This window comes from Zonotrichia leucophrys, chromosome 26, assembly GCF_028769735.1.
Source record: "Zonotrichia leucophrys gambelii isolate GWCS_2022_RI chromosome 26, RI_Zleu_2.0, whole genome shotgun sequence".
Classification (NCBI taxonomy): domain Eukaryota; kingdom Metazoa; phylum Chordata; class Aves; order Passeriformes; family Passerellidae; genus Zonotrichia; species Zonotrichia leucophrys.
The window spans coordinates 3,780,013-3,804,544 of NC_088195.1; the positions used below are offsets into that span (position 1 = coordinate 3,780,013).

At 49.5% G+C, this 24,532-nt stretch overlaps 1 protein-coding gene across 1 annotated transcript in view; it reads right to left on the reverse strand.

Moving 5' to 3' along the window:
• Positions 1–1,596: 1,596 nt before the first annotated feature.
• The window catches only part of SLC26A9 (solute carrier family 26 member 9), a 30,451-nt gene continuing 7,515 nt past the window's right edge, over positions 1,597–24,532 (reverse strand). The window contains exons 2-21 of the mRNA XM_064732988.1: positions 23,220–23,346; positions 22,476–22,615; positions 21,606–21,716; positions 20,645–20,820; positions 18,998–19,162; positions 17,245–17,397; positions 16,852–16,934; positions 16,069–16,216; positions 15,322–15,435; positions 14,877–14,954; positions 13,210–13,305; positions 10,041–10,147; positions 7,936–8,005; positions 7,764–7,856; positions 7,231–7,347; positions 5,993–6,355; positions 5,380–5,434; positions 4,851–4,996; positions 3,986–4,063; positions 1,597–2,742 (exon numbers count right to left, since the gene is read on the reverse strand). Coding sequence (XP_064589058.1) covers positions 2,695–2,742; positions 3,986–4,063; positions 4,851–4,996; positions 5,380–5,434; positions 5,993–6,355; positions 7,231–7,347; positions 7,764–7,856; positions 7,936–8,005; positions 10,041–10,147; positions 13,210–13,305; positions 14,877–14,954; positions 15,322–15,435; positions 16,069–16,216; positions 16,852–16,934; positions 17,245–17,397; positions 18,998–19,162; positions 20,645–20,820; positions 21,606–21,716; positions 22,476–22,615; positions 23,220–23,344 — 2,466 coding nt within the window. The 5' untranslated portion in view covers positions 23,345–23,346 and the 3' untranslated portion in view covers positions 1,597–2,694. The remainder of the gene's footprint in view (positions 2,743–3,985; positions 4,064–4,850; positions 4,997–5,379; positions 5,435–5,992; positions 6,356–7,230; positions 7,348–7,763; positions 7,857–7,935; positions 8,006–10,040; positions 10,148–13,209; positions 13,306–14,876; positions 14,955–15,321; positions 15,436–16,068; positions 16,217–16,851; positions 16,935–17,244; positions 17,398–18,997; positions 19,163–20,644; positions 20,821–21,605; positions 21,717–22,475; positions 22,616–23,219; positions 23,347–24,532) is intronic.

The window sequence follows — 24,532 nt, forward strand, 5'->3', positions numbered from 1 at the left end:
CACCCTCACAGGGAAGAATTTCTTCCCAATATTTTGGCGTGCTGCTCCCAAAAGGATGGGGATAAAAGGAATTCCTGTGGGGAATAACCACCCCAGGCTCACTGCGGCCACAAGGGAGGCAGAAGGATGCCAGGGAGTCTCCGTGTTGTGCAGCCCCACTCCTGACAGAATTAAATCCACCTGCTTTTCAAAATATTTCACTTCTTTCCTTGATCCCACCAGCTAGCAAGATGGAATTCTTATTCCCTTCTTTACAGCTGTTCTGAACTAAATGTGAAGATTTATCCCATGGCACAAACTGTCCCAGGATGCCAAAGACCAGATGGGAGCAGCCATGGTAATCCTGCCCCCGAGTCAGCAGAAGATGACAATGATTGTTCACACATTCTTTATTATCAAAAAAAAAAAAAAAAGAAGAAGAATGAAACCAACATTAAATTAAATAAATTACAAACATTTCTGAGCTGGTTATACATCATGCATTTACCAAGTAAGGCTTCAGAGCCAAAACACATCAACCTCACTGTTACTTAAGAGAAATAACAGGAATATTTGACTGGAAGTGAAAATATTTCACCAGCGTGACTTTGAGCTCCCCTAATTCTCTGCCCAGGCACTTGGGAATTATGACTTTGGCCACATTGTGCCTCCAGCAGTGCCATTTACCTGCTGGTGTGACATTTATTGCCAGAACTGGCCCAGAATTTGGCCACAGAAATGGGATTTCCTTTTGCCTGGGTCATGATTTGCAGGAGAGCCACCTCTGCTCTTTCTGAGCCATTTCTCGTGACATCCCATCCCATGTTTGTAGGAAGTTCAGGAAATACAATCTGGTTTATGCCTCTGCTCTGAGGATTCCTGCATTTTCCTGTCAGACCCCAGGCTGGGAAATCAACCTCCTGTAATGAATCCTGAATGTAGAGCTGGGAACTGGAACTTCCCTTTTTTAATTTGATGCCACCTCAGAGACCCAAAAACATTGATCAGGACAGTTTCTTGTTGCTCTGCAGCATTTTCTTCATTGCCTTTCTTTCCAAATTAGCACTTTTTAAAAGAAGCACTCAGGCAGTACAAAAGGCCATGAGGAATCACTCTCAAAGACAATTTAAGAGACTTCATCTCTTGCTTTTACCTTGTAAAACAATAGAGATTTTTGGAGAAACCAGTGTTGTCTAAGATTAAAATAAGTCAAAATCATCAGCTAGTGGGGTTTTCTGCCCTCCTTTGGTTTTATTACTCTCCTGCACCACATAATCAGAAATTGAGGTAGAGAAATGGTGGCTTGGTAATTGAGATGTTACATAAAACCAAACTGGCAGGCTACTGCTGTTGTTTCCTTCAGTGGCTGTCTAGCAAGGATGGTTCAGGAAACTCTATTTTCCTTAAAAATGAGACATCTGAGAGCTGCAGGAAAGGCCCAGGAAGCCTTCAGCAATCAGCTCAATAATGTCTGTGTACTTCAAAACCACACCCTAAAGCTCGCTTATATTTGTAATATTTTAGAGTGTTAAAATAGAAATAGAATTTTAAAATAAAATCTGTTTTCATGTACTCAACCCACTGGGCAGGCAGAACAAGGTGCACATAATTCTTATTTCTGAGTACAAACCTGTCCTATTAGTAAGAAAATATATATATATTTCAGAATTTAGCCCTGCTGAGAGAGTCCTGAGGTCTTTGGGGTGCCACTGCTCCGAGGCAGTGTTTTTTGGGATGCTGGGACACAGAAGAGGAGAGGCAGAGGCTGCAGAGACACGCAGGGGAATTCGGGGCTCAGTGCACATCAGAGAGCAGCAGCTGCCCTGCCACACCTCCTGAAAGGCTCTCAGGGTTTGCTTGTGTTTCACTCGCTGGGGGAGACAGGGAGGAGGGAAAGGCGAGGAGCAGGACGGCCAGGGGGTGTAATTCCAGTGGGGCAGGAGGATGGTGAGGGACAAAGGGGTGGCTGAATGTCCCCTCCAGCTGAGAATCCATCAGATGGCATCTGCTGAGCTCCTGCTGCCCCAGCCGGCTCTGCCTGCTCAGAGTCCTCTGCTCTGAGTGCCACGAGCAGAGCAGGGAGGATTTAGCAGGTCTGCACGGTGATGGCCTAGCTGCAAACCTGTTGTAACCCAAGGTAGAAGCACAGATCTCCATGGAGAAGTGGGAGAGAGGATTCTCCTCTGGAGGGTCTGGAGAAGTCTCCTCTGGTGGGCCAGCCATGAGCAGAACATGGAGGAGAGAGGATCTGGCAGGTCTGGAAGGTGATGGCCTTGTTGCAAACCTGTTCCATCCCCAGGTAGAAGCACAGATCTCCATGGAGAAGTGGGAGAGAGGAGTGTCCTCTGGAGGATCTGGAGTAGTCTCCTCTGGTGGGCCAGCCATGAGCAGAGCATGGAGGAGAGAGGATCTGACAGGTCTGGAAGGTGATAGCCTCGTTGCAAACCTGTTGTAACCCCAGGTAGAAGCACAGATCTCCATGGAGAGGTGGGAGAGTGGAATCTCCTCTGAAGGGTCTGAAGCAATCTCCTCTGGAGGGTTTATCATGAGCAGAGCAGGGAGGATCTGGCAGTTCTGGAGGGTGATGGCCTCGTTGCAAACCTGTTCCATCCCCAGGTAGAAGCACAGCTCTCCATGGAGAGGTGGGAGAGTGGAATCTCCTCTGGAGGGTCTGGAGGAGTCTCCTCTGCAGGGTCTGCCCAATGCTCGCTGTGCTCACAGAGCTGTCTGGGTCTCTGAGTGGAACATGCTCCCAAACATCTCCTAAAAGGCACAGAGGATGAGCAGGGTCAGGGCTGGTGCCACAGCTCGGTGTCATTGTCACACAAACACCCCCAGAAGCTCCAGCCCTTCTCCAGCTTCCAGCTGGGCATGGACAGCATGGGGAAGGGAGGGGAGCTCCTCCCCAGGCCCACATGTGGGTGAAAATGCTGCAGCATTCACAAAAACTGCGCTTTGTAATAAATAAAAGGAATATTTTACTGGAAATCTTCACTGATGACTCTTCTTTCGGGTGTGAACCAAACCTGGTTCTCCACGTTCCCCCCAGTGTGTGGAGACCACAGGTCCTACTGAACCTGAGCTGTGTAGCCCAGAATAATTGCACAGAGAATGAGCAGGGTCAGGGTTGGTGCCACAGCTCGGTGTCATTGTCACACAAACACCCCCAGAAGCTCCAGCCCTTCTCCAGCTTCCAGCTGGGCATGGACAGCATGGGGAAGGGAGGGGAGCTCCTCCCCAGGCCCACATGTGGGTGAAAATGCTGCAGCATTCACAAAAGCTGTGCTGAAAATCTTCACTGATGACTCTTCTTTTGAGCATGAACCAAATTTGGTTCCCTGAGTATTGAAGTTGGAGGGAGACGACCCACCTTGCATTGGTCAGCATCGACTCTACTTTATTCATCAATCAGGCACTTTTTATAACAGTGTTAATTCACTTCATGCATATTGCAAAATCTGAGCTCACAACAGGTCAGAGATAACACACCAACCCCTCCTTATGTTTCCAATACCAAGATTTGGGTTCTCAAAATTATTCTTGCTTTCCCAAAACAGCCAAAGATAGAACAACCACTTGTTATGAGAAAGCTGTCTGAGAACTCTGATGTGCAAGGCTCTCAAGGCCTTCATGTTTGTCACCTTTACTTGTAATTAAAAATAACCTGAGAACCTCTGCTGTTCACAGAAACAGGCTGTGAGAATCTGCTCCTCACAGCTGCCTTCTAGGCCATCCCTGAAAAAATCTCCAACACCTGAGTTCCCCTCAGGTCTGGCTGAACCTGAGCTGTGTGGCCCAGAATGATTGAAGGGCTCCTCTGTGGGGTGACCTACCTGCTCCTCATCCAGCTGCCTTCCAGAGCTCCTCAGGACAGGGATTTAAAATTCTATTTGCAATTAACTTTCTGAAGCACTGCAGTACTTCCAGATGATTTCCCATCTAATCAATCCCAATTAATTTCTGCCCCATTCCCACGGCTGCGGCGACCCCTGGCACTACAACTCACCTCCTCCAGGTTCTTGTACTCTGCACTGCCCTCATCCACAGACTCATCATAGATGGAGAGCTCTGTCTGGGTCGGCCTCTGTGCAGGGAAGAGTTGATTCCACAAATTAGCAGAGTGCAGGGTCAAAAGGAGTGAAAACAATGATTAAGCCAGGCCTAGAAGGTGACCCACGCTCTGAGGGAAATGCCAGGAGAAGGGACACAGGAGGAGTCCTGCTCCCGGTGTTTATCTGCATTTCCTATCGCTCTGCTTTGATAGGAGATACCTGAACTCCTCCTGGGGTGATAACTGGTGCCACTGGTGCCAGCTCCAGCTGGCACACAACAAACCAAGCCCTGTTTGGGGACAGAGCCTGTCTGACGCTGTGCCACCAGCATGGGCCACATTCCTGCCTCAGAATTCCTCCTGTTCTCCTCCCACCAGTGGAGCACTCATGGATGCCAGGACTATTCCATCTACACGAGCTTTGCCTTCATTTCTTTATTACTGTGGGCCAAATTCTGCCTTTGCCTGTTCCAACAGCACCAAACTGAGGGCACAGTGCTGGAACAGCTCCTCTGGCTCCTCCAGGCTGGCACAGCACTCGTCTCTCAGCCAAGGGTTTGTGTACAACAAATTGACACTAAAATATTGACACTTCTGAATTCCCATGGAAATCCATTCCATCACAAGGTGCCCAGCCCAGACACAACAAATGGAATATTAAATAATGTCCTGGATTTAGGCCTTTGCCACTTGAGATAAACATGAAGCTTCTTTAGGTAATAAAATATTATTTTAGGTAATAAAATGTTATTCTTTTCATTGTGCTGACCCAGCCTGGAAGCCAGACAGGAGAATCCTGTGGGCTGGGGAGCAAATTTACCTCTTCCAAGATGGGTGGGTGGACAAACTCTCTGATACTGGCCAGTGCAAACAAAACAGCGTCGTGGATGGTCAGGAAGATGTGACTTGGGTCCAGGCCTCCTTCCTCAAACACTCCCCCTGTGCTGATGTCGTCGTACACCTGGGCTGGAGAAAGGACACAGCTGAATGAAGAAAGCACAGGAGGGATTTTGGGGGTGTGTGAGGCTGCTGGGTCCTCTGAGCCAAGGCAAGGCTCAGAAGGAGCAGCTTTGCAGCAGAAATGAGTGTGGGGAGCTGTTTTCCTGCATGCTGATTGTGGGGATGTTCCAGCTTTATCACTTCCTAAATGAAAGCATTGATTTCACACACAGAGAACAGTGATTCTGTTTCTTTTCTTCTGTTTTTTTCCCTTTTATCTGTTCTGGGCCGGTCCAGCAAAGGACTGACATCTCACAGTTTGAATAAAGAACAGAAAAGGATTTGCTGTTTGTCAGCAGCTCAGAAATGGGGGGAGATCCCATGGAAATGTGTTTTTTGGGGATTCTTACCATGCACGTTTGCCAAGAACACTTTGATCCCAATCTTCTGGTAACTGGAACACAACTGGAAGGGATGAGATGGGAGAGAGAGGATTAAAACCACTGCTGCCCCAGCTTTGTGTTTATGCATAAAGACTTTTATCAGTGCTGGGGCTGAAGGAGAAAATCAGAGGTGCAGAAGAGGAAAAGCCAAACAATTGGAACACAAACCCTGTGGGGAGTGACTGAGGGAGAAAAGGAGACTCAGGGGTGCCCCCATCACTGTGCAGCTCCTGAAAGGTGCCCGTGCTCAGCTGGGAACTGACACAACCAGAGCACACAGCCTCAAGCTGCACCAAGGGAAATACAGGTTGAATATTAGGAAGAATTTTTTCTTGGAAAGAGAGATAAAATTCTGGAATGTTCTGCCCAGGGAGGTGGTGGAGTCCCCATCCCTGGATGTGTTTAAAACAAGCCTGGATGTGGCACTGGGTGCCAGGGTTGAGTTGAGGTTCAGTTGGGGCTGGGTTGGATTTAGTGATCTTTAAGATCTCTTCCAACCTGGTCATTCTGTGAATTCTGTGAATTGAGGCACATAAACACCTTCACGTGAGAGAGCAGAAGCTCCCTGCACAGAACTCACCTTGCTCAGAGCCTTTGTGCCCATCAGGTCCACAAAGCACACCCCACTCATGTCCAGGATGATGGTGTGGAAGCTGACGTAGGGCGGTGCTGCCAGCACAGGGTCGGTGTCGGCCGTGGGCAGGACGCTGAGGGTGCTGCCCTGCAGGGTGGTGCTGGTGCCCTGCAGGGTGGTGCTGGTGCCCTGCAGGGTGGTGCTGCTGCTGCCCAGCTCCCCAGGGCTCTGCCCTGGCCCAGCCCCGGGGCCAGCAGGGCGGAATGTGATGTAGGAGATGCCGGCGCCGTTGGCAGTGGTCTGGTTGTTGTTGGTGTCTGTTGGAGAGGCGCTCTCAAAGTCCTTCTGGAGCTCTTGCAAAGACAAGGTCTGAGGCAGAGCAGAGGGGCAGAGTCAGGGCAGGGCACGGGGGGGTCCTGGCAGGTGACTGCACCTCTGCCCACTGACATGAAGGGTTTTAGTCTGGACTAACTCCAGCCTGGCTGTCACAGACATCCTTTGTGAAAAATCCTTTCCTTAAGATTTTTCCTCCTGAGAAGCTGAGAGGCCTCAGGAACAAAATGTAAACAATGATTATCTGCTGCTGTGGAATGCAACAGGTGAATATGTGATTGACCCTTGTTAGAAGTTTGTAATTAATGGCCAATCACAGCCCAGCTGGCTCAGACAGAGAGCCAAGCCACAAACCTTTGTTATCATTCTTTGCTATTCTATTCTTAGCCAGCCTTCTGATGAAACCTGTTCTTCTATTCTTTTAGTATAGTTTTAATGTAATATATATCATAAAATAATAAATCAGCCTTCTGAAACATGGAGTCAGATCCTCATCTCTTCCCTCATCCTCGGACTCCTGTGAACACCGGCACACCTGGCTGTCTCTTGGAGCTGGATTTAGGATAATTTACATGATTCATTTATTTCAGAACTGCTCAGCATTGCAAAGCTGAGAAATGGGCTTTGAAAGGGCTGAACTGCTGACAGAGCCCCAGAGAAAGAAGCCAAAGCTGCCTGGTTCCTGCAGATTGTTCCCCATGTTCCCATTCCAGACTCCTCTCCAGCCTCCCAGCCATTCCAGTTCTGCACCTTCAGGTTTGGGGAGGAATGGAGATGTAGGTGGGTAGAAAAGTGGGAAATGTGGCCAGGAAAACAGTGCAGGAAATCCCATGTCACGAGGAGCTGTCTGATGGGATTTGGGGCCGTACTCATGGACACAGGGACCCTTTGGGAGCTCAGAGCTGAGTTACCTTGTTCTCCTTCAGCAGGAATTTTGGGAGCTTTGCTGGTGCTTGTGCTGCGCTCTTCCCCTGCCGTTTCACAAATTTCCTCCTGGCCAAGTACACCTTGCCAGGATCCACCCCTGTCTGTGGGAAAGAGAAATTTTTTCCTTAAAATCTCTGTTCCGAGAGTCAGGAGCTGCTGTTCCTTCCCTGGCACTGCCCAGCCTGGGGCACCAGCTGGGCACTGGAGTGGGGTGATCCTGATGGCATCCAAACATCTCCTGGAACTCAGGGAACCTGCACATGCAGGGAGAGGCTTGGAATAGCAGGATGTCCCCATTTTGGCAGAGCTTGGAGGAGGAAACTGCCGGGATTTGGGCACAACCTCTAAAATGAGCTCTGCAAACAGCCCTGAGGATCAGGGAGAGGACTGAGGAGTAGAGAGTGGATGTGACCATTGTCCGTGATTATCCACAGCTTAATTACCCCCATGTAATTAAGGAGAGAGCAGGGGCAGTTTGGGACTGGCTTCAGGCAGGGATTTGTTGAGGATTGCTCACCTTGGCTATGATTTTCTCCCGGAATATCTCTGAGTTGGCGAAATACAGCGGCGAGCAGTAGGTGATGATTTTAATCCCATTAACTTCATGGACCTGCACCAGAGACAGGGGCTCAGAGCAGACAGTGGCAAAGAGCAGCGTTTTCTCTGAGGGTGTTTTGTCTGCAGCTCACCTTGTTGTAGGTTTTGGGGTTCTTGTAGATGTCAGTGGAAGTCACCTGGCCCAGGGCAGAGCCGTTGCGGCTGCAGAAAAGAAGGGATCAGGATTAAGGGAAATAAAACTGCTTCTGCTCCACATCCCACCCCAGGATTTGAACATTTGATCTGTGAAAACTCTTACATTTCACCCCTGCAGGGTCTACAGGGCAAAAAAAGTGTCAGCATTTTGAGATGCCAGACTGGGAAATATTAAGAAAGGGCTTTGATGGATTAAAAGTGGTGAGAACACCTCACACCAGGGCCCTGCACACAGACAGGACTTGTTGGGATCTCTAGCTTGTCAGAGTGACTCTGAGAAAATTTAGAAAGTCTCTTTTCCCAGCCCAGCGCTTGAAGAAGGAGTCAGGGCTCTTCATTTCTCAGTCTCAAGGTTGTTTATTGTATATTATCTATAAAAATTTTCTCCTGCCCTGCCGAGGTCTGTCCAGCAAGACAGTCCAGGCACTCTGCCTGCCCCAGGGCAGTGTTATGTCTTTATACTAAAAACTACATGTACAATATTTACAATTACTTCCCAATATCTATCACCTATGTTAGACAGTGAGCTTCTACTCTAAATCAATCCAAAAGTGCCAACATCACAGCAGAAGATGGAGGCCAAGAAAAAGGAGACAAAGGACAGGACATGCCCAGATTGCTCTGTCTTGCCTCGTGAACCCCCATTCTAAATCCCCAAAATTCTACATTTTCACTCTGTGATTAATTCACTATCATTTTACTCAAACTCTTGTGGCTTGTAACTCCTCACACAAAGCTGGCAATTGTTTCCAGCCCTTGGGGTGGTTTTATGTCTTTATACTAAAAACTACATATACAATATTTACAATTACTTCCCAACACCTATCACCTATGTTAGACAGTGAGCTTCTACTCTAAACCAATCTAAGAGTGCCAACATCACAGCAGAAGATGGAGGCCAAGAAGAAGAAGGAGAAAGGCTGGACACGCCCAGATCCCTCCATCTTGCCTCCTGAACCCCCATTCTAAATCCCAGAATTCTACATTTTCACCCTGTTATTCATTCACTATTGGCTTGTAACTCGTCAAATAAAGCTGGCAATTGTTTCCAGCCCTTGGGGTGGTTTTATGTCTTTATACTAAAAACTACCTGTACAATATTTACAATTACTTTCCAATACCTATCACCTATGTTAGACAGTGAGCTTCTACTCTAAACCAATCCAAAAGTGCCACCATCACCCAGAAGATGGAGGCCAAGAAGAAGAAGGAGAAAGGCTGGACATGCCCAGATCCCTCCATCTTGCCTCCTGAACCCCCATTCTAAATCCCAGAATTCTACATTTTCACCCTGTTATTCATTCACTATTGGCTTGTAACTCGTCAAATAAAGCTGGCAATTGTTTCCAGCCCTTGGGGTGGTTTTATGTCTTTATACTAAAAACTACATGTACAATATTTACAGTTACTTTCCAACACCTATCACCTATGTTAGACAGTGAGCTTCTACTCTAAACCAATCTAAGAGTGCCAACATCACAGCAGAAGATGGAGAACAAGGAGAAGGAGAAAGGCTGGACATGCCCAGATCCCTCCATCTTGCCTCCTGAACCCCCATACCAAAAACCCCAAAATCTACTTTTCCACCCCGTGATAACTTCACTATTATTCTACCTAAACTGTTGTGGCTTGCTGATCTTCATCTAAGGTTGGTAATTTGCTCCATAACCAAACCCAGAGGTGTTTTGGGCTCTGTTCCAGGGTCTCTGAGCCCCCTGGCAGGGGTCTTGGCCGTCCTGCACAGCCAGAGGGATGTGCTGGGTTCCCACAAGGACTAATTCCTTTTGTGAGCTGGGAACTGTGTGGGGTGAAGCAAACCCCTCGAGGCTCCCCCTTGCCCTGGGATGCGCACGGGAGCGGGAATGCAGGCAGTAAACTGGCGCCTGCCATTCCTGTTTGCGCATTCCGGCCAGGACACCTGCACTCCCCGGGGCTCCTGCCGCGCGTTCCGAGGGCCAGAGGTCGCTCCTAAAAAAATCACCCGTCCCTCCTCCTGCCCCTGGCACGCCTGCCGCGGTGCTGGGGGCCACGAGGTACTCACAACTGGGTGTGGAAAACCACGACGAGCACGGAGAATCCCACGCCCACCGCCACGCCGTAGGGCAGGCTCAGGAAGAACGCGGAGAAGAAGCTCACGAGCCACACCAGCTGCAGGGAGAGGAGGGAGAGAGGAGATGAACGTGGGGATGTGGAGGGAGATGGGTGGGGAATGGGATGGGAAAATGGATGGGAAGTGGATGGGGAAAGAGTGGGAAAATGGATGGGAAAAGGATGGGAAATGGATGGGGAAAGGGTGGGAAATGGATGGGAAATGGGTGGGAAAATGGATGGGGAAAGGGTGGGAAATGGATGGGGAAAGGGTGGGAAAATGGATGGGAAAAGGATGGGAAAGGATGGGAAAATGGATGGGGAAAGGGTGGGAAAGAGAGTGGGAAAATGGGGGGGGAAGGGGTGGGAAAATGGATGGGAAATGGATGGGAAATGGATGGGAAAAGGATGGAAAATGGATGGGGAAAGGGTGGGAAATGGATGGGAAATGGAGGGGAAAAAGAGTGGGAAAATGGGCGGGGAAAAGTGGATGGAAAGAATGGATGGGGAAAAGTGGATGGGGAAAATATGGACGGGGAAAACCTGGGTGAAAAAAAATGCATGGGAAAAATGGATGGGAAAAACTGATGGGAAAATGGATGGGAAAAAGTGGATGTGAAGGTAGGGGGAAAAAGTGGAGGGGGAAAAAGTGGAGGGGGAAAAAGGAGGGAAGGTGGACGGGGAAAATATGGATGGGGAAAACCTGGGTGAAAAAAATGCATGGGAAAATGGATGGGGAAAAGGAGGGAAAATGGATGGGAAAAAGTGGATGTGAAGGTAGGGGGAAAAGTGGAGGGGGAAAAAGTGGAGGGGAAAAAGGAGGGAAGGTGGACGGGGAAAATATGGATGGGGAAAATATGGACAGGGAAAACCTGGGTGAAAAAAAATGCATGGGAAAATGGATGGGAAAAATGGATGGGAAAAATGGATGGGAAAAATGGATGGGAAAAATGGATGGGAAAAATGGATGGGAAAAATGGATGGGAAGGTAGGGGGAAAAGTGGAGGGGGAAAAGTGGAGGGGGAAAAGGTGGATGAAAAGAAATGAATGAGGAAAATGGATGGAGAAAAGGAGGGAAAATGGATGGGGAAAAGGAATGGGAAAAAGGAGGGAAAGTGGATAGGAAAAGTGGATGGAAAAAATGGACGGGGAAAATATGGACAGGGAAAACGGATGGAAAACCTGGGTGGGAAAATGGATGGGAAAAAAAATGCATGGGAAAATGAATGGGAAAAATGGATGGGAAAAGCTGATGGAAAAATGGATGGGAAAAAGTGGATGTGAAGGTGGATGGAAAAATGGAGGGGGGAAAATGGAGGGAAAAAGTAAAGGGGAAAAATATGGATGGGAAAAGTGGAGGGGAAAAATATGGATGGGAAAAATGAAGAGGAAAAATATGGAGGGGAAAAATGGATGGGGAATGGTTCTGTGTTGCTATCCTGAGCTCTCAAACCCTCCCAACTCAACATGAATAGGCCAAACCCTGAATTCTGCAGCTGTTCTAACGCTGCTGTTGCTGCATGTTTTAGAGTGAACCGTCCTTGCTGGGCAGCTTGCCAGGAGCCCCAGTTCCTTTTCAGCCACAAAAGCAGCCAGGGCGTTTCTCCATGGCTGCTCGAGTGCCCACTCTGCTTGTTCCACCCAAAAAGGATCATTCTGGCTCGTCAGGAAGGGGCTCCTGCAGATCCCACCATCTGCTGCTCCCTGCTCCTGCTGTCAGCCAGAGCAGTTCAGAAAAAATCAGAAATGCTCTCTCTGAAAACTGCCTGAGCACCTGCTGGAAATGGCCTGAACACAGAGAGAATTTAATGTGACAGAGGAGACCAAAACCTGCCCCACTCCAGCTCAGAGCTCTGCCATTTGTCATTTTTATCTGTTAGCACTCAAGCATCTCACTCCATATGACATCAGTCCTGCCCTGCATTTAAACATCCCCTCTGAAAATCATTATCAGCTTGTTTTAATCCCATCCTCAACGTGAATAAAAACTAACTTTGACCTTGGATGAATGAGGGTGACTTTGATGACTTCAATATCTTAATTTATGTTCATTTTGTGCATAAATGGACGGGGAAAATGGATGGAAAAAGTGGATGGGAAAAATGGGTGGGAAAATGAGTCCATCCATCCATCCATCCATCCATCCATCCATCCATCCATCCATCCATCATTAGAATTGGTTGGAATCAGCTGTCCTGAAACACAACCAGCATTGAGGTGATGAACACCAATGCTCTGACATCACCCAGGAATGGTGCTCCCCATTTTGGGCCAGGACACTGAATCTAGTTCAAATTCCAAGGAGATTAAGGTCAGGGGAACCCCGTTCACTCCATTGGCATCTGCCAGGATGTTCCTCAGGCAGCACCATCCATCTCCATCAGTCCGTGCTGAGGGTTCTGCCCAGGTTTTGGGGTCTCTGAAGGCTGTGGGGTCCATCTGTGCTTGGTAAAGGGGCAGCAGCTGAGCTGCCAGAGCCCACAGAGCTCCCCTCTCACCCCACAGCAGCAAAACCCATTCAGAGATGTGCCCAAACTGATAACCCAGCACTTGTTTGAGCAGGATTTTGGGAAGGCTCTTCATGGACTCCTCCTGATTGCCCTGATAAGGGGTTTTGTTGGGCCCTGACAGGATATTGGCTCCGTGTCCACACACGGCACTCAGCCGTGGGAGTCCTGTTCAAACACTCTCTTTTTATGTCAGACATTTCCAAATTCCGTTCCCACTCCCCCGCCACCCCCTGCCTGGGTTTATACATCAACCAGTGCCTGGAGTCCTTATCACTCTGAAGGGCTCTCCTCGCCCTGGAGGGCCATTGTGTGAGTTTTTAAGTCGTGACTCGCAGACATTGAGCAGGGCCGGTTTGGCGAGTTCTGGGCAAACAGGCTCCGCTCTTGATTGGCATTTCAACACAGCAGGTAAGAGTTCAGGCCTCTCTGAAATGTGCTCTGAGCAGCAGCGTGCTCAGCTGGGCAGCACAGGCAGCACCACCTCACCCAGAGAGCCAAACCCACCTCCTGCAAGGGGCTCACACCCCCAAAACCCCACTAAAGGCTTTCTTGGGGTTTGTCCCTCTCCTCCAGCCCTGGCCAGGTGATGCCTCCTGCAGCCCAGGCACTCACACAGTCCAGCTTGCTCTTCTTCCACAGGTAGAAGGGGTCAGCCAGCTGCTTGAGGGAGTTCTTCAGGTTCACAGCGATGAGGGCTCCCAGCACGGACTGTGGAGGACAGGGAAAGGCGTCAGCCACACCTGGATGTGCCACATCTGGCAGTGGATGCTTTCCTGCAGCACCTGCCTGCCTTGGGCCAGCCCCATCACAGGGGTGATGCTCACAAAGCTCCCACCTGGATCTCAGCAGGGTCATTTGGATGATTATTTCACCATAATTTACAATTTGCTCACTTATATTTGCCCCATCATGAGGGTGATGCTGACAAAGCTCCCACCTGGATCTCAGCAGGGTCATTTGGATGATTATTTCACCGTAATTTACACTTTTATTTGCTCACTTGTATTTGCCCCATCATGAGGGTGATGCTCACAAAGATCTCACTTGGATCTGAGCAGGGTCATTTGGATGATTCTTTCACTATAATTTACACTTATATTTGCTAACTTTTATTTGCCCCATCACAAGCTCTCACTTGCATCTGAGCAGGGCCATTTGGATGATTATTTCACCATAATTTACAATTTGCTTACTTATATTTGCCCCATCATGAGGGTGATGCTGACAAAGCTCTCACCTGGTTCTGAGCAGGGTCATTTGGATGAATCTTTCACTATAATTTACACTTATTATATATATAAATTACACTTATTGGCTCATTTATATTTGCCCCATCACAAGGGTGATGCTCACAAATCTCCCACTTGCATCTGAGCAGGGTCATTTGGATCATTATTTCACTGTAATTTGCACTTATATTTTCCCTATCACAAGGGTGATGCTCACAAAGACCTCACTTGGATCTCAGCAGGGCCCTTTGGATGATTCTTTCACTGTAATTTACACTTATTATATATATATATATATATATATATATAACACTTATTTGCTCACTTATATTTGCCCCATCACAAGGGCGATGCTTACAAAGCTCTCACTTGCATCTGAATTATTTCACTATAATTTACACTTATTATATATATAATATATGTTATATATTTTATATATATATATATATTACACTTATTTCCTCTTTTATATTTGCCCCATCACAAGGGTGATGCTTACAAAGCTCTCACCTGGATCTGAGCAGGGTCATTTGGATGATTATTTCACTATAATTTAATTTGCCCCCTCACAGGGATGAGGCTGACAAAGCTCTCACCTGGATCTGAGCAGGGTCACTTGGATGATTATTTCACTATAATTTAATTTGCCCCCTCACAGGGATGAGGCTGACAAAGCTCTCACCTGAATCTGAACAGGGCCATTTGGATGATTATTTCACCATAATTTACATTTATATTTGCTCAGGGAAGCTGTGGCTGCCCCATCCCTGCCCCAGGCCAGCTTGGACAGATTTGGAGCAGCCTGGGACAGTGAAAGGTGTCACTGCCCGTGGCAGGGATGAGGTTTAAGGTCCCCTCCAAGCCAAACCAGCCTGTGATTGTGTGACTGATTGTGTGATTCCAGCCAGCCCTGCAGACAGCTCCCCAGGCCAGGAACAAACTGTCCCGTGCTTCTGTTTGCATCAGGGTTTTTTGGAGCCAGGCTGTGCCCGTGTCTGGGTGTGGAGATGGGTGTTGCAATGGCTCGGCCTGCACAGATGTTTGTGTTACCTTTGGAAGAGGCTCCAGGTAGATTCCCAGGGACAGCATTGTCACCATGACCACCAGAGCCACAAAGAAACTTGCCACCTGCAAAGAGGGAAGAAAATCACTTCTGCAAACATCAGGGCTTCTCAGAGCTCCCCTGGGCGAGGTCAGGGGCACAGCTGGGCACTGCAGCGTTTTATGGGAGAGGATGTTTGCCTCTGAAAACAGGCAGAGGGTTTGCAGATCTCACAGATAACCCCAAACTTCCCTCACTGCCCAGTCCAGAGGGGGACTGCAGGTTGAGAGCTCTGCTTCTGTGCCCAAATCAGGGACCAAAATGGGCTGAAAATTCTGCTTTAAGAGCAGCAGCCTGAAGCACTTGTGAGTGAAACTTCTCCAGAGCTGCACTTTGTGATCCAGAGGGAATGCAGAGAGGAGAGGAGGAGGAGGAGGAGGAAGAGGAACTAACTTGGGATTTGGCTCCTGCCCCATCCACGGCGAGGGTGACAGAGAGGGCACAGCAGATCACGTGGATTTTGAAGAAGGATCCAAAGAAGTTGCTGCAGCCCAGGGCCAGCATTTCCTGTGGAGATGTGGAGAATGAATCAGAAAGGACAGCTGCCCTTCCTGCTGACACACATGGCAAGAGGGCCTGAGGCTGGTTTATGTGGCCTGGGCAGGCCCTGGGTTCCTGCAGTGCATCCCAGACTTTTTCCTTCCAGTAAGATCTGGGCCAGGGAAACCTGGAAGCACAATTCCACATAAACACGTTGTCATCTGTTGACACACTCAGGGCAGGGCTCCATGTGGTATGTGTGGCTGTTGTTGAAAGCTGCCACCGTGCCAGGGATGACAAAAGAGGATTATTTAATGGCCTGCCTCTCTCTCAGAGTATCTGGGTGACACACCAGCAATCCAGGTCTTTCTCTGCTCCCTGAGCAGCGCACGCACCTCAAGCTGCCAAAACACTCAGTCTGGAGGGGGAGCAAGGCACAGAGCCCAGCCTAAAGCTCCTTTCCCTCTCCCAGCCTCTCTCCAGCACACAGGACGGGGCTCTGCCGTGTCCTTTTGCCCCCAACATGGCACAAAGCCACGGATTCTCCTCGGGAGCAGCACGTCTGCTCCGAGCCCAGCACGTCTGAACGTCTTTGTGAGCTCTTCCCTTCACGCCTGAGAGCAAAGGCAGCAGCCCCTGGCTGCCCCAGCCCCGCCATACCTGGTTGGGGTCCACGTTGTAGCCATGCTTGGCTGCCAGGGTCCTCCCCATGGCCAGGTTGATCACGTAGCCCACGATGGCCAGAGAGAAGGCCGTGCCCACCATGTCCTTCCACTTGCTCACCAGGGGCACGGTGGGCTCTGGGAACCTGCACTCAGAGCACAGGGGAGAGGTTGTGGCAGTGTCGCAGACATCTTTAGTGAAAATCCTTTTCTTTAGGATTTTGTCCCTTCTGAGAAGCCGAAGCCTCAGGAACAAAATGTAAACAATGGTTATCTGCTGCTGTGGAGTGCAACAGGTGCGTCTGTGATTAATCTCCTGTAGATGTTCAGATTTAGTGACCACTCACGGCAGAGCTGGCTCTCGCTCTCTGTCCGAGCCACAGATCTTTGTTATTTATTCTTTTCTATTCTATTCTTAGCTAGCCTTCTGAAGAAACCTTTTATTCTTTTTAGTACAGTTATAATGCAATATAGATATACCATAAAATAATAAATCAAGCCTTCTGAACATAGAGTCAACATTCTCGTCTCTTCCCTCATCCAAGAACCCCTGTGAGCACCTTCACATGACAGTGCTGGCTGAGGGGCTGGAGGGTTCAGGGGTGACACAATCCCTGCCCACACTGCGGAGGATGGGGCTGGTTGTGTCACAGGGCATGCTGACACTCCAGGAAGGGGATTCTGGGGTTGCAGGGAAGAGTGAGGTGTTTTCCAGGCTGGAGGAGGAGGAGGAGGAAGGAAAGCTGTCTGGAGGGTGAGTCAGAGCTGCACAAGCTCTTACCCCATGCTGATTTTCCCCACTATTGGCATCCCGTACTTGTCGGGCATGTTGAAGCTGCCGGAGATTGCGGTGGCCACGATCACCTGCAGGGACAGGGAACGAAGGGCTGTGAGCAGGGAGAGCTGGGCTGGCTCAGGGCACTCCCCCTGCCACGCTCCCAGAGCTGACAGAACAAAACCAGCACCACGTTTGGGCTGGGCACGGTGAGGACAGTCCAAGCAGGGGTTATTTCCTTCACCCTCAGCATCACCAGGATGGAGAGCATGGATGAACATGGGGCTGGCCCAGTTTCTGACCCCCAACCATGTCACACTCACTGTGTGGGTGCTCTACATCTACAGCAGGGTCTGTGAGGCCAAGGGAGGCTCCAGGGACAGCCCAGGTGTCACTTACAATGATGATCTCCATCGGGATGGGCATCCGGATCTTCTTCATGTACTTCAGGTTGAGCTCCTTGACAAGGATCAGGAGCACAGAGCTGACCAGGGCGTAGACCAGGGAGGCCAGGTTGGTTTGGGGCAGACCTTTACAAATGTCAATGAATGTCTGGAGGGGAGAGAACAGGAGGAGGGGTCACAGCGAGCCAGACACCCTGGACGACACGGACAGAACAACGGACAGCACTTGTTACCACAATCACCACCCTGAGATGTGAGCAGTGCTAAAAAGCCTCTGCTGAGGGCTCAGCCCCCAGCCCTGGGCCTGGCCTGGTGGTTTAATGCAGTTCTGGCTGCATCAGCACAGGATGCACCCATGAGGACACAGAAAATCCCAGGAATGGCCAAACCTGCTCAGAGGAAACGCTCCTGCTGCTGACAGCTCTGCAAGACTCCTGCTGCAAATCAACACAGCTCACACCCCCCAGATCCCAGTCCCATTCCAAAGCTCCTCACTAAAACACAGGCAGGGCTCAGATAATGCTGCTAGGGAGCACAGAATTCACAGAATCACAGAATTCACAGAATCACAGAATTCACAGGTTGGAAGAGACCTTCAAGATCATTGAGTGCAACTCATTCCCTGACACCTCAACTCACCCCTGGCACCCAGTGCCACATCCAGGCTTTGTTAAACACCCCCAGGGATGGGGACTCCACCACCTCCCCAGTCCCTGTGAATTCCCAAAATTCCCAGAATTCCCTGAATTCACAGAATTCACAGACTCACTGGGTTGGAAGAGACCTTAAAGATCATCAAATCCATCTCAGCCCCAACACCTCAACTCAACCCCGGCACCCAGTGCCACATCCAGGCTGTTTTAAACACATCCAAGCTCAGATAACGCTAGGGAACACAGAATCACAGAACCACCAGGTTGGAAAAGACCTTAAAGATCAAGTCCAACTCATTCCCTGACGCCTTGACTAAACCCTGGCACCCAGCACCACATCCAGGCTTTGTTCAACACATCCAAGCTTGGATAATGCTGGCTAGGGAACACAGAATCACAGAACCACCAGGTTGGAAGAGACCTTCATGATCATCCCAACCCCAACACCTCAACTCAACACCTGCCACCCAGCCTTGTTTTAAACACCCCCATGGATGGCGACTCCAGAACCATTCCAGAACTTCCTCACCCTTTCTGTAAAAACCATTTCCCTACTGTTGGAGATTTTTTCAGGGATGGCCTAGAAGGCAGCTGTGAGGAGCAGATTCTCACAGCCTGTTTCTGTGAACAGCAGAGGTTCTCAGGTTATTTTTAATTACAGGTAAAAGTGACAAACATGAAGGCCTTGAGAGCCTTGCACATCAGAGTTCTCAGGCAGCTTTCTCATAACAAGTGGATGTTCTATCTTTGGCTGTTTTGGGAAAGCAAGAATAATTTTGAGAACCCAAATCTTGGCATTGGAAACATAAGGAGGAGTTGGTGTGTTATCTCTGACCTATTGTGAGCTCAGATTTTGCAATATGCATGAACTTGATTAACACTGTTATAAAAGGTGACTGATTGATCAATAAAGTGGAGTCGATGGCTGACCAACGCAAGGTGGGTTGTCTCCCCTCCAACTTCAATACCCTACCATCCAACCTAGGCTGCTGGGGCAGAGATCCCCCTTTCCCCCCACCCTTCCCTGCTCTCCTGGGCCCCATTTCCCAGACAGGGGTTGGGAGGAAGGTGGCTGTGCAGAGAGCCCCCACTTACGTAGACGATAGCTAAGGGCCCGGTGTAAGACGGCACCGTCAAGCCGAAGACGTACTTGAGCACGGAGATGAGGATCTGCAGCCCCGCCGCCGTCATGAAGCCCCTGATGAAGGACTCTGACAGGTAGATGGCCACGAAGCCAAACTGCAGGAAGCCCAGGCACAGCTGGAGAGGCAGAGGAGATGTGGTCAGGGCCCGTGTGGGGCAGGGGGATCATCTGCGAGAGCACACACAGGGGTGTCCCGGAGCAGGGGTGGGGACAGCAGGGCTAAGAGTGACGTTCTTGGGTTGGCCATATGGAGAATTCCACCCCAAGACCAAAAAATCCCCAAAAGTCTCTATTTTGAGCTATAATCTGACCCTACTCAGGGCTAATGGATTGTCCACATGGAGAATTCCACCCCAAGACCAAAAATCTCTATTTTGAGCCATCATCCAACCACATTCAGGGCTAAGAGTGCCATTCTTGGATTGTCCACATGGAGAATTCCACCCCAAGACCAAAAATCCCCAAAAGTCTCTACTTTGAGGCATCATCCAACCACATTCAGGGCTAAGAGTGACATTCTTGGGTTGTCCATATGGAGAATTCCACCCCAAGACCAAAAGTGCCCCAAAATCTCTATTTTGAGGCATCATCCAACCACATTCAGGGCTAAGTGCCATTCTTGGATTGTCCATATGGAGAATTCCACCCCAAGACCAAAAATCCCCAAAAATCTCTACTTTGAGCCATAATCTGCCCCCACTCAGGGCTAATGGATTGTCCACATGGAGAATTCCACCCCAAGACCAAAAGTGCCCCAAAATCTCTATTTTGAGCCATCATCCAAACACATTCAGGGCTAAGAGTGCCATTCTTGGGTTGTCCACATAAAGAATTCCATCCCAAGACCAAAAATCCCCAAAAGTCTCTATTTTTAGCATATCCACCCCCACTCAGGCTAATGGATTGTCCACATGGAGAATTCCATCCCAAGACCAAAAGTCTTTACTTTGAGGCATCATCCACCTCCATTCAGGGTAAAGAGTGCCATTCTTGGATTATCCACGTGGAGAATTCCACCCCAAGACCAAAAATCCCCAAAAATCTCTATTTTGAGCCACAATGTGCCCCCACTCAGGCCTAATGGATTGTCCACATGGAGAATTCCACCCCAAGACCAAAAATCCCCAAAAATCTCTATTTTGAGGCATCATCCACCCCCACTCAGGCCTAATGGATTGTCCACATGGAGAATTCCACCCAGACCAAATGCCAAAAAAAATCTCTATTTGATCCCCATTCAGGCGAGAGTGCCATTCATGGATTGTCATATGGAGAATTCCACCCCAAGACCAAAAATCCCCAAAAATCTCTATTTTGAGCCATCATCCACCCCCACTCAGGCCTAATGGATTGTCCACATGGAGAATTCCACCCCAAGACCAAAAATGCCAAAAATCTCTATTTTGAGCCATCATCCACCCCCACTCAGGCCTAATGGATTGTCCACATGGAGAATTCCACCCCAAGACCAAAAACCCCCAAAAATCTCTACTCTGAGCCATCATCCACCCAGAAGTTTGTCCTCTTTGAGCACCACTGCCACCACCATCTCCGTTCCATGGAGAGCCTTGCTCCCAGGCACACAGCAGGGCCCTCACCTGTATGATGGCTGTCAGGCAGGCCAGGGTGGCCGAGATCTCCAGCCTGGCAGCCTCCAGGGCCGTGGTGTTCACTCTGCTCTCGTTGCTGGTGTGGTTGAAGTACTGGAAGTCCGACTCCGGCGCCAGCTCGTTGCAGACGTTGCCCACAATGATGCTGATGACAGCGAAGGTCCCTGCGGGCAGCACGGGGGGGTCAGGAGCTCACTCTGGGCATTCCTGGAAGGCCTCTGGGCTCCACCAGCCCTTGGCAGGGTCAGGTGCTGTGGTGTGTTCTTAAGTTTGTTAGTTTGCTCCCCCCATTTTCTGTATTAAATGGTTTCTTCCTTTCCCAGGACCCTGTCAGTTAGGTTGCTATGGAAATGAAACTGCTCCTTCCCTGGTTTCTCTTATAAAGTGAAAGTTGTTTCCTCCTTTGGGCTCAGTCAATCACTCCTTTTCTCCTCCCAGGTTTCGAGAATTTTCTTTTCTCTGGGAGTTATGGTTGGCTGTAGCCCCGGAGCCCTTCCTATGATTTATAACAGTTGGTTACTTTAGTATATCAGTTATGTTTCGTACCTCCAAATATGTATTTCTATTGGATAGCCGGGTTTCCCTACCTTCTTCCCCCCTTTTCCCTTAAAACCCTCTCCTGCCCCTTGTTCGGGGCCATTTGCTGGGTGTTTCCCCTCCTTGTTGGTTCTTCTGTAATAAACCGACAGTTTACCCCCAGCAAGTGGTCGCCTCCTAATTCGTCTCTCACCGCGCTGCTCCGAGCTATCCCCCAGCTCAGCCCGAGGCCAAGACGCCGAGGGGGGCTGGTTTCTGATGCGCAGGGGCCCTGGCCTTCGCCCCTCACCAGACAGCCGGATTCCAGGGCCGTGGTCGCCCCCGCGCAGTCAGGGTCATTGGGGTGGCAGAATCAGCGAGCCCACAAACCCCCCAGGCAGCATTTCACTGTCCCCAGCAGGCAATTCCTCACCTGGCACCATCTGGTGGATGCCCCCGAGGAAGAAGTAGGGGAGCAGGGGGAAGAAGGAGGAGTAGAGGCCGTTGACAGGAGGCAGATTGGCCAGGAGGGCAAAGGCCATCCCTGCAAAACACGAGGAGAATACAGAGAGCTCCAGGCTGGAGGGAGAGCTTGGTGCCACCAGTAAAACACAAATCCCAACTGGGCGCCAGCATCGCCAGCATGTCAGATCTCAAGATCTCAGTCCTGAGATGCTGAGCCACCGAGACCACTTTGGGGGGCTCGAGAGTCCTGGAATGTTGCCAGAAGTGTCTGGTAGCTGGACTTTAGTCCTACACAGGAGACGACAAAGATGAGGGCTTCACCAGAGTGAATGGTGAAGGGATTAGCTAATTAGAGAGTGAGACACAGGGTTTAGGATTTATGTACAGGGGGGTTTAGAAGAGTAAGATGGAGGAATTGGAGTGTGTCCTGTCCTTCTTCTTCTTCCTCTTCTCCTCCATCTTCTTTAGCCACGGTGGCACCTTTGGATTAGTTATTACTGAGAGTGCACCGAGTTATAAGAATAAATAGTATTGGGGAAAAATGATAAATATTGTACACGTAACAATGGGTATAAAGATAGGTGGCTGCCCGAGAGGGCAGACAGTGTACTCATGGCTGACTGCTGAGCAGATCTCTGTTCGGCTGAAAGAACATCTTTTAGATAAACAATTAATAAACATAGAGACCGAAAGAAGAACTGAAGCCTCTTCTCGTCCTTCGATACGCGGGCTGCCCCAAGGCCACCTCGGGCCTTTCTAGGCCCCTCAAACAGCCGAGATAACCGGACACCAGCAGAGCTTTGCTGGAGCTGTCACTCCCTCCTGGACACCCACTGACCTTGTGGCACCTGGATGGTCCCCGCACTGAGCCCCCCGAGGACGTCAGGCAGGACGTAATCCTTGATCCTGTACCTGGGGAGCCAGCCCAGGATGGGGAACAGGCGGAAGAGGGTGAGCCTGAACCTGGAGGCTGAACATCTGGAAGGGAGATAAAAAAAAAAATGAAAGCAGAATTGAAAGGTGGAGAATGGGAAAATGAAAGGAGAACTGGAAATAAGGAAGGATCTGCCCAGGAATGTCTCAGCCTTTCTCCCTCAACAGATTCTGAGCCCTCTCTTTTCTCTATTATTTCCTTCCTTCTTCTGAGGAATGGAGATAGATTTCCAAGGAACTCATCAGCAGGGTTATTAACCTTTGCTTACATATTATTAGCCTTTCTTTAAGGTGGTATTGGTTTCAATCAGACAGCTGAGAAAAGGAAATCTCAGCTGGAAAACATAATAAAATAATCCACACGTGCCTACATCGCCAATTGTGCTTTTCCCGTTATTAAAAAAACAGGGAAACAGGATCCCAAATCCCAAATGCACCCAGTTCTGCTGAGAAAAGAGCCACCAATTTCATTTTCTTCAGCCCAATTTGCATTTCTCCCATACCTTGCATCCATCAAACACCTGAAGAGCACATTTTTATTCCCCACGATAAAAATGTGATCTGGATTCCCAAGTCTGAATTACACCCCTCCAATTCCAGATTTAGTCAGGAATTGGAGAGGTATGATAATATAAGCAGTCCCTGTTACCTGAAAAGGTTTCTCAGTTTCTCCCCGACGGGGTAAGCTCTGGTTTTCTTCTCAAACTCCTCGTCGAAGAGGCTGACAGAGTAGGCAGCACGTTCGATGGCATAGCGAGGCCTGGCCTGGCTCATCTCTGCATCATTTGGATTTTTAAAAAAAAAGAAAAAAAAAAGGAAAAAATAAAAAAAAATAGAACTAGCAAAGGCAAGAATGCGGCTGGAGTTGGCCCAGAGCGGACACCTCCAGCGTCTGGAGCCCTCCCCTGCTCCTCCACCCTAAATAGTTTCCCCGTGGCAGAGAGGCAGGTCCTGGGAGTGGCTTCTCCCAGCTCCAGGGGCTGCTGCTCTCCCGGCTCCTCGGAGGTGATGCTGATGAGCGGTGTTAATGAGCGGTGCTAATGAGCGGTGCTAATGAGCGGTGCCTGCCAAGGGACCCTGGATTGCCCGGCAGTAGGGCAGGGTCAGGGTTAATCCCAGGTTAGGGTTAGGGTTAATCCCGGGTTAGGGTTAGAGGTGTTAACCCCAGGTTAGGGTCAGGGTTAATCCCGGGTTAGGGTTAGGGTTACCCCCGGATCAGGGTTAGGGGTGTTAATCCCAGGTTAGAGTTAGGGGGTGTTAATTCCAGGTTAGGGTAAAAGGTGTTAATTCCAGGTTAGGGTTAGGGTTAACCCCAGATCAGGGTTAGGGCTGTTAATCCCAGGTTAGGGTTAGGGTTAATCCCTGGTTAGGGTTAGGGTTAACCCCAGATCAGGGGTAGGGGTGTTAATCCCAGGTTAGGGTTAGGGGTGTTAATCCCAGGTTAGGGTTAGGGTTAATCCCTGGTTAGGGTTAGGGTTAACCCCAGATCAGGGTTAGGGGTGTTAATCCCAGGTTAGGGTTAGGGGGGGGTTAATCCCGGGTTAGGGTTAACCCCAGATCAGGGTTAGGGCTGTTAATCCCAGGTTAGGGTTAGGGTTAACCCCAGATCAGGGGTAGGGCTGTTAATCCCAGGTTAGGGTTAATCCCAGGTTAGGGTTAGGGTAACCCCAGATCAGGTTAGGGCTGTTAATCCCAGGTTAGGTTAGGTTAACCCAGATCAGGGTTAGGGGTGTTAATCCCTGGTTAGGGTTAGGGGTGGTTAATCCCTGGTTAGGGTTAACCCCAGATCAGGGTTAGGGGGAGATAATCCCGGGTTAGGGCTAACCCCAGATCAGGGTTAGGGCTGTTAATCCCAGGTTAGGGTTAATCCCGGGTTAGGGTTAACCCCAGATCAGGGTTAGGGCTGTTAATCCCAGGTTAGGGCTGTTAATCCCAGGTTAGGGCTGTTAATCCCCGCTCCGG